Source organism: Petaurus breviceps, unplaced genomic scaffold (assembly GCF_028583685.1).
Source record: "Petaurus breviceps papuanus isolate PSGF00001 unplaced genomic scaffold, PetGlider_PUasm1.0 37, whole genome shotgun sequence".
Classification (NCBI taxonomy): Eukaryota; Metazoa; Chordata; class Mammalia; order Diprotodontia; family Petauridae; genus Petaurus; species Petaurus breviceps.
In genome coordinates, this window is record NW_027186296.1 from 109,593,206 (window position 1) to 109,603,135 (window position 9,930).

At 40.5% G+C, this 9,930-nt stretch overlaps 1 protein-coding gene across 18 annotated transcripts in view; it reads right to left on the minus strand.

Annotated features, from left to right (window-relative positions):
- The window catches only part of SORBS1 (sorbin and SH3 domain containing 1), a 149,608-nt gene extending 143,336 nt beyond the window's left edge, over positions 1-6,272 (minus strand). For all 18 annotated transcript variants that reach the window (XM_069099294.1, XM_069099291.1, XM_069099290.1 and 15 more), the window contains exons 1-2: positions 6,181-6,272; positions 3,524-3,592 (exon numbers count right to left, since the gene is read on the minus strand). In XM_069099294.1, coding sequence (XP_068955395.1) covers positions 3,524-3,592; positions 6,181-6,190 — 79 coding nt within the window. In that variant the 5' untranslated portion in view covers positions 6,191-6,272. The remainder of the gene's footprint in view (positions 1-3,523; positions 3,593-6,180) is intronic.
- Positions 6,273-9,930: the final 3,658 nt, after the last annotated feature.

The following is a 9,930-nucleotide window of genomic DNA, read 5'->3' on the forward strand; positions in this document are numbered from 1 at the left end:
TTCAATGGTCCCTACTGTTTTGGGGAACAAATATAAATTTCTGTCTGGCATTTAAGGCCCTTCACTATCTTTCCAGGATGATTAGACATTACTTTCTAATCACGCACTATACTCTAGCCCATCTGGCTCATTTGCTGCGCCTGGTACACAACTCTCCATTTCCCATCTCCATGCCTTTGCCTAGAATATTTTCTCTCCTCCACCCCCAACTCTTAGAACCTCCTATTGCCCTTTAAGGCTCAACTCCTCCAATAGGGCTTCCATGATTCCCTCCAGTTGTCATGGCTTCTACTTCTCTGAAATTGTTTTGAATTTACTTTGTGTATGTTTTGTATATACAGTATGCCTCACTACCTGCCCTCCACAGAATGTAAGTTCTTTGAAGGCAAGGGTAATTTTTTTTTTGTCTTTTTATCCCCAAAGCCAAGCACAGTCCCTGGCACATAGTAGGTGCTTAGCAATAATGAACTGAATTGGAGAGAGAGACCCAGAAGGAAGTGCTTTGGACAAGTGTGCCTGGGACAACTGGAAGGGTAAAGAGAGAGTCTAGGGTCCATCTCCCTACTGCTACTGTAGCTGCCACCACCACTGCCAACCCCACTGACCCAGTTTTCCTCAGTTAGCTTTTGTACTTTCTTTTCCATTTGACCTAAATCCTTCATTCAATGCCAAGCCTGGTAAGAGGCATCCCTACCTCCTCTGCTCTTGTCATACCTGACAGAGAGATTTGGAAGCCAATCTGTTTATGCTCCCAACCCAGCAGCCAACTAGGGGAGTTCAATTTTCTTACCACACTACTCAGCACCAGTGGTCAGAGGGGAATCAGTGGAAAAGGGATGGAGAAGGGCAGAGACACAGAATCGAGGGTAGAGCCTATCTTTTGTCTTTCTCTGTAGCCCCAGAACTTAGTACGGTGCTTAGGATACAAGGAGCTTAACAAATATGTGTTGACTGATTAATAATTCAAAATAATTTATTAATAAAAAAAACCTATTATATTATTATAGGTTCTAATCATGCACTCTGTACTCTAGCCCATCTGGCTCATTTGCTGTTCCTGGTACACAACTCTCCATTTCCCATCTCCATGCCTTTGCCTAGAATATTTTCCCTCTCCCCCCAACTCTTAGAACCTCGTATTTCCCTTTAAGGCTCAACTCCTCCAATAGGGCTTCCATGATTTAACAAGGTTACTATTTAGTAGGGTGATGATGATTCTGCTGAATTGGTAGTGAGGAACAGGAGAGGGGAAAGTCAGTCCATGGCTAACCCTAGCAGCTTCTATCCATGTGGGTGGGTCCCAGCAGGTGAAACAGCTCTGAGCATCAGTATCTTACCTGTCTATTTCCATCCCCAGACTCTCAACCTGGGGAATAGTGGCTCTCTTCCCTAACTCTGCTCCTGCCTTCTCTGATTTGGGTCCCTGCAGCTCCCAAGTGAACTCAATTGGGGCTAAGTTGAGCTACTTTTTCTTTCCCTTCCCATCCCTTCCCTGGCTCTACATCTCCCCTGGCTCCTCCTACCACATCCTCCCTATAAACTTCCCAGCTCTGTCCTCCTCCACCTCGGCTCACAGCCCTGGGGACAGCCCTCCTAACACTGAGAGCAACCACTGGGTCAGGCTTTAGCAGCAAACACCTTACACCAACAGAAACCTTCCCCACTCTGTGCTAGGCCCTTCTTGCAGCATCCCCTTCCTATGTCCCCTTCCAAACTACCTCCTTGCCTCACAAAGAAAATTAACGTGGATAACAGCAATCACAAACAAAAGTCACCCATGTCAAACCTTCCAGTGCTGCTCTCTGAATGCCTGCTGTCTGCATTGATTATCTTTTTAAAAGGGTCTAATCGACATTCATCTATGTAGTTCTTCCTACCACTGTGCTAGTCTGATGGCAGAGCTGACATCTCTGTTGTTAACCCTTATGGATTTTTATCACAAAGAAACACAAGTAAGGAGTGCAGTGATTATCCTGATAAGCAGCATTTTCATATGTGACTAACTTACTTCAAAAAGAATCAAAAAGGAGGGTAATATGTTCCATGATAAAACCATACTGAATGTAATTTAATTTTGCTTAATGACTCAGGATCCTACCAATTCATTACAAATAACAAACATCATTAATCATATCACTAAGTCATAGTGTGTCCTTAGGCAAGAGCCTCTGGCCTTTGTTTCTTCACTTATTAATAAGGAAAATAAGCTACCAAAATTAGATGGGCTCTAAGTTCCCTTTCAGCTGTTATATTTTATGGTTCTACTGTGAATGTAGGGGAAATGTCTCTGAATTGTGGTTGGTGACTTTTTTTCAATGACAAAACATACCATATCTCCTTTATTTAACCACAGCTCATCATAGTATCTTTTTGAAAGAGGGATATGTACCAATACTTTCATCTCAAAGTTGAAGAGAATGAGATTCAGAAATATCATATTAGATAACCTGTCCAAAGTCTTGCTCAGTCAGTGATGGGTCTGGGTCTCTTGACTCCTAGCCTGTCTGGGCAATAATTCTTTTAAATCATTAGACTAAAAGGGGTAGCCAAAACTATGAAGTGGGAAATTCCTCGTCACTGTGGAGACATTGAACCAGAAGCTTCAAGATTACACAGTACTTTTGTGATCTTGGGACCTGTCCAGTCCTCAGCTTCCTCACCTGTAAAATGGGAGAGTTGGACAACATGATTTTAAAAGTCCCTTCCAATCTTAAGTCTATGGTGCTGTGAATTATTTGTTGGGATGATGTGCAGAGGCTGCATTCTTTGAGAAGAAGGTTGGACTGTATTACTTTCAGCTTCTTTGCCAAATGTAAAATTCTGTGATTCATAACAGAATAATTATCAGTAAACCTGAAGTTGGAAATCTGGGTTCAAATCCAGGCTCAGTCACTTCTAAGGTATGTTACCCAGAGCAAGTCACTGCATTTCTCTAGGCCTTTGTTTTCTCAATTTTATTTAAATTTTTTTTTTATTTTGGAGAAATTGGGGTAAAGTGACTTGCCCAAAGTCACATGGCTAGTAAGTGTGTCAAGTGTCTGAGGCTGGATTTGAACTCAGGTCCTCCTGACTCCAGGGCCAGTACTCTATTCACTGCACCACCTAGCCACCCCAAGGTTTTTCAATTTTAAAATAAACAGAGTAGACCAGATGACCCCCAAGGTCACTTCCAGTTCTACCATTCAGGGTTTGAGTGAGACAGTAAGAAACTTAAGAGAATTCAGAGAAGACCACCAAGGGAAACATTGAGCCATGCTCTTGGGGGTCACCTCATAGACTGAGACTCAGAAGACCTGAGTTTGCTCCCATCTTTGCCACTAGCTTACTGGTATGACCCTGGAGGCAAGCCACTTTCCTTTTCTGTGCTCTACTTTCCTTAGCTGTAAAATAATTTGCCTAGATTTCCTTCAGAATTCTAAGGTCCCTTCTAGTCTTAACCACAAATTACAAATACCTCCCTCACTAAGTATTCTTCTATACCATGCCCAGAATGGTAGGTCTTGGCTCTTATCACTCTCCCTACCTTTTTCTTGACCATTACTGGTTGAGGTTAGCCCGTTGACCACTGTTTTGGAAATATCGACTTCGCATTCTGAAAAAAGAACAAAAGAGAAGACAAGAGGGTGCAGAAAAGATGATTAATGGCATGTTCAGTTTGATCTGCAAACCACTCCCGTGTTGCCCCAGACGGTGTTTATCAAGCTTGGAGTTACTGTCCCTAGAGTATTGAGAGGAATGTCTGATGCTGTTGTGTAACCTGGAACTACGAATAGATTACCCAATAACAATCCAGTGGGGAGATGGTGTGAATGTGTGTATTGGAGGGAGGGAGTGGAGAGGGAGATGCATAAATGTGAATGAAATAAGCCAGCCTCTCTTCCATCTAGATCTGGGGTGGGGAACCTGTGGCCTCGAGGCCACATGTAGCCTCCTAGGTCCTTGGGTACAGCCTTTTGACTGAGTCCAAGTTTTACAGAACAAACCCTTTTACTAAGAGGATTTGTTCTGTGAAGTTTGGATTCAGTCAAAGGGCCACACTTGAGGACCTAGAGAGCCACATGTGGCCTCGAGGCAGCAGGTTCCTCATTTCTGATCTAGACCTACCCTCTCTACAATCACCTTCCTATACTTTAAAAAATCTGTAGAAATATTATGAGGGATATTAAAACAAACAGTTTTTTAGTGATATCAGCCCCAAAGACCAATTCATAGCATTTTGGGTGGGGAAGGGAGATCATTCAACTAGATATAGAAATAATAATAGTTCATATTTACACAGCATTTCCCAGTTTACAAAGTCCTTTCCTCACAATAATCCTGTGAGGCACTTTGAAAGTAACAAGCTGAGTTTATTGGGTATTTTTAAAAATCAAGCTGTGTAGTTTTCTACACAATCCTCTTATGTCTATTCTACTTTGTACAGGGAAATGCTCCTCTTTCGGTGCGTATTCGAGAGCAGAATAAAAAACAATGTAAACAGTAATCCAGGGAGGGAAATACCTAAGTAATATTCCAATTTTACAGAAAAGGAAAGGTTTTGATAACCTCCTGTTGTCACATGGCTAGCAAGGAGAAGAACAAGCACTCAGATTTTTGTCACCAGCATTTGGTATTCTTTCCAACAGAATGGAAACTAATTGAGAGGACGATCGGTTGTTTTTCTTTTTTTATTTTGTCTTTCTATTCCTACTACCTAGCACAAAGCACACAATAGGTATAATTGGAGCCAGAGGACCCAGGTTCAAATCCATTGCCTCCTGAGGCCCCATTATACCACCTATAAATGAGGAGGTTGGACTCAATCGAATTAAGGGACCCTTCCAACTCTAGAACTAGGATCCCAAAATCCTTGTACAGTGAAACGAAGTAGAGAATAGAGAACTAGAACTTGGAGTGAAAATAACCTGGGTTCAAATCCTCCCACCTCTTACACACTGGCTCAGTGACTGTGGGAAAGTTACTTAACCTCTCAGTGGCCCAGACAAGTCTCTAAGACCGTCAATTACATAGCAACTGTGGAGCTGCATGGGTGGAGGAAGTTTTTTATACCAATTAAATTATAGACCTAGACATAAATAAATGCTGAATTGCCCTGAAGTTCCATTATACTACAATCTCCTAGGACCATGAAAATGCCCCCTTTTTTGGAAGGGATGAGGGATGGGGGATTAGGGAGGGAGGTGGGTATGGAACTGTAAAGGAAGAATTTCGAAAACCATTGTCTTAGAGTAGAAATCCAGCATTCCCTGCCCAGTTCCCCCATGGTGGTGCTCTTAGCCCTCTCCCTTCCCACCCTCCTATCCATCCTTTTCCCCCTTCTCTGACTGGGAAAATATGCTCTGGAATCACTGTGATAGCTACTGTCAAATTAGCCCAAGCCCACTAATCTCTGGAGGCCCCTCCAGGACTGGGATAATATTTCTTCTATTGTCAGTTCTCCATTTCTCAGATACCCTACCACCATGACCTCCATTACATTGTACCTCCCTATGGTGCATTTACCCTGGAAAGCTCCTGGCCTTTGTGATAAAGCTGATAGTCTGGGGCTAAAATGGCTCAATCTACTGACTTCAAACCAAATAGGTTCATCCTTGCAGCCTGACACAACATGGACCACACAGCATCCTCTGCACATACCAGCATTTCTCACTGTAGTCCCCCTTGAAGCCACTGGTATATTGTACCATTCTCCTCTTTCATTTTGCATATTAGGAAGACGTGCAAACTGGGAGTGTATCCAAGGCACATTCCATCACGGGATGGAAGGGAAGATATACTAGCCTTTGAGCATTCCTTTAATCAATATACTCAGAACAACTGTGGGTCCTATTTACTTGGGCTAACTAATTTCACTGGAAATAAGAAAGAGCCCCTTGGGTCTCAGAGGACTATAATGATAATAGCTGACATTTACATAGCACTCTAAGGTTTGCACAGTATTTTACATACATTATTGCCCTATGGTCCCAAAATAATTATGGGGTGAGTGTTATGGGTATTATAATATAGATGAGGACAACGAGACTGAGAAAGGTTAACTACTGCTGAGGAACACGTAGTTAGTAAGCAAATGAGGTAGAAATCAAACCCAAGCCTTTCTGACTCCAAGTCCATTGTTCTATCTGCAGTACTGTGTAGTCACCCTACTTTGCAAGAAGAACCAGAAGGTTCCAGACTTACCAGAGCTCATGATGGTAGAGGGGCCGGTTTTCAGCCAGGCACTGGTTTTCTCTCTGTGAAAACAAACAACCTTTTTGACTTCAATGAATAAAATAGACTTCAGGGAGAATCTAGAGAATATAGAACCTTCAAATTTAGAAGAGACACAGATTATTTTTAAAGTAAATTGGTTGTTGTCCTTCAATCTCAAAGAGGATCAAAATGATATCACCATATTGCAGTCAAGGTACAATGTGTTTGACTGTGGATGATCAGACCAATATGAGCTTGGAAGGCTTTACCACAAGTAGGGTACAAATAGACTTCAGGAAAAACCCAGAGAATATAGAATATTAAAATTTAGAAGACAACTCACAGATTGTAAATATAAGCTTAAAAATAAGTAATCTAATCTACTATCCTCTTCCACTTTATGAGGGAGTTCATCCCATTCACATTCACAGTTATGATTGCTAAGTATGTATTTCCCTACACTGTATTCTCTCATACTTTTCCTTCTCTTTGTTTCTCATCCTCTCTTTAAGAATTTGTTTTGCTTAAAATTAATGCTTCCTTTAATGTGACCTTCCTCTAATCCCTCCCCCCATCTTATCTCCTTTCCTTCCTATTTCTTTGTTGGATGAAATGTATTTCTGTGTAATTATACTTCCCTCCCTTGACCATTTCATATGAGACTATATTTCAAAGGTCACCTCTTCCCTCCATCCTTTCCTCCTGATTTGTATAGGCTCTTATGTGCCTGCCTCAATTTTGTAAGATATTTCCCCCATTTTTCTTTTCCCTTCACCAAACCCATTGTATTCCTCTACTCTCTCATTCTATTCTCATTTTAAGATCATCAAAACACAAAGAAACCATTTCCACAACCTGTATCTAATTAGATTCCCTCTGTGACATGATATGTGAAAATGATAAGAGTTCTGAGGAAATGTATGTCATATCCCCATATTAGGATGTAAATAGTTTATCTTGTTTAATCCCTTTTGATGCTTCTCTTAACTCCTATGTTTACATGTTAAATACTCTACTAAGCCCTGATCTTTCCATTAATAATGCTTAAAAGTCCTCTGTTTTATTAAAAATCCATTTTTCTCTTATAGAATTATACTCGGTTTTTCTGTGTAAGTTATCTTTGGTTGCAAGCCTGACTCTTTTGCCTTCTGGAATATGGTATTACGACCTCTCTGTGCCATCTTGTATGATCTTGACTATGGTTTCACAAAACTGGAATTCTTTCTGTCAATCTAGTTTCAGATTTTTTTTTTTAACTTGGAAGCTTTATACTCTGGCTATATTATTCCTTTCATTTTGAGGTTTCTTTCAAGAGGACCCTGGTGGATTCTATTTCTACTTTTCTAAGAGATCTGGACAATTTTCTTTTATGATATTTTTTTAAATATGATGGCTCTTTTTTGGTTCTGACATTTAGGTAGTCCAATGCTTCTTAAATTCTCTCTCCTCATTCTATTTTCTAGGTCCATTTTAACTACAAGATACTTAACATTTTCTTCTAGGCAGCTAGGTGGCACAGTAGATAGAATGCTAGGATTGATTCAGAAAGATCTGAGTTTAATTCCAGCTTCAGATGCTCTTCTGGGCAAGTCACTCAGTCTCTATCTGCCTCAGTTTCTTTGACTGTAAAATGGGAATAACAGCACCTGTCTCACAGGGTTGTAATGAGAATAGAATGAGGTATTTATAAAATGTTTGGCACTCAGTAAGCACTGATGCATAGTAGGTACTTAAATGCCTATTTCCTTCACCTTTATTCTTCCTTTTCTAAAGTTTTTTTACTTTATTTTAATATTTCTTGTTGTTTCAAGGTACCATTAGCTTCAATTTGGTTGATTTTAATTTTGTCTCTGTGAAAACAAACAACCTTTTTGACTTCAATGAATAAAATAGACTTCAGGGAGAATCTAGAGAATATAGAACCTTCAAATTTAGAAGAGACACAGATTTTTTGTTTTGTTTTTGTTTGTATTGGTTTTTTTTTTTGCCTTGGATAAGGTTTTATATCTTTTGTTCCAAAGTTGCTAAATCTCTTTTCAAAGCTTTTTTCTATAACTCTCATTTTATTTTCCCATTTTTCTCTTCTAGGGCTTTCATTTAGTTTTTTAAAATATTTTTAGCTCTTTTTATAATCTCTTACTTCAGTTGTTCCAGAAATTCTTATTAGACTTGTGTCCAAGCCCTGTTTTTCTCTGAGGTTTTGTAGATATTTTGGAGTTTTTCTCTTTTCAGTTTGTGTCTTGGGAATCTCTGTCAGCATAATAACACTTTATGGTGGGATTCTTTGTTTGATCTTCCAGACTACTTCTTCACTTTTAGACTTGATGTTAGGGTAGAACTCTGCATACTTCTGGGAGAAATGTATGGGCTGGGGGCCTGTAATCTTTTAGTGCTAACAAAGTAGTCTAACCCCTGAGCACAAGTCCCCTCTTCAATCTGCCCTGGATCTGTGACCCAGAACTGGGTAGTGAATGACAGAGCTTTCCAGTTGGCACCTGTTCCTGTACTCCACACAAGGCTGAGGTATTCTGGCATGGGGCTGAGATCTTGCATAGCCTCTTCTTCTTTCTATCCCTGTATAGACTAGAATGCTCTGTGTGGCACACTTCTGGCCAGATTCAATGCCCAATGTCCACAGACCTCTCTGTCTCCCTATGGCAACCTACACTGGAAAAAAGTGACTCACTCTGATTTTCTTTTTCTTGGATTTCCTGATAGGGACTTGATCTGATGAATTTTCTGGATTTTTGTGAAGTTGTGTCAGAAGAGCTGGGCTATACTTCATCCTCCTACTCTACCATCTTAGCTCACCAGCTTACAATGGCTCAGTTTCCTAGCAAATTCAATTAACCCAAATACACCACTGCCTGAGTATCTTGGTTAATCACAATTTTATTGAGCCCAACTCAGACTTACATCTCCTATTCAAGTTTCTCTGCAACATTGTAATGACCCCCCAAAGGATACTCATTGTCAGAAATGGATGCCATAAGGCAACCTTCATCTGAAAGTGAGAGTATTGGTCCCTGGTACTTAGCAATGTTTGGGAATCAACCGGTACTATATTTACTACCTATGTGACCTTGAGCAAGTTATCTCACCTCTATGTATCTCATTTTCCTCATCTATATAAAGGGAGAGTCAGACTAAATGACCTCTCAAGGCCCTTCCTTCTCTAAGCTCTATGATCTCATGAGCAGAGCAGAGACTGCAAAGGGCAGTAAGGGGAGTAGTAAGATAGATAGAATGCCCTGCCCACCTCAGCTGCACAGGTCAAATGTCCTTGAACAGTAGGAGAAGACAACCTCTGTTCCGGACGCCCTTCATCTTCCAGTGTTAGCCACTATCTGGGATCTCTTTCTGTGACGGGCAATGTGGTGTGCCTCACATTCATACAATGGCTGTGATAGTGTGGCTTCCTAGGCTAGATTAATTATTTCTGCTCAACTCACAAGCATGAGGAGTTAGAGTAGTGTAAAATACAGAATCTCAAAGATGATGTTAGCTTTGCTGATACTATAGGCTATTTGCTAGGAGAAAGTTACAGAGTAGCCAGCAAGGGCAACATACTATTCAGTTTTTTAAAACTATAATGTAGGCTAGACTTTGAGGAAATGTGAACCACTTGAAATAGACTACATCCTGGCATTCATAAATCTGTCAGGTCTCTAGTTAATAGCTAGCTGATGATGAAAGGAAAGGAAAGGAAAGGAAAGGAAAGGAAAGGAAAGGAAAGGA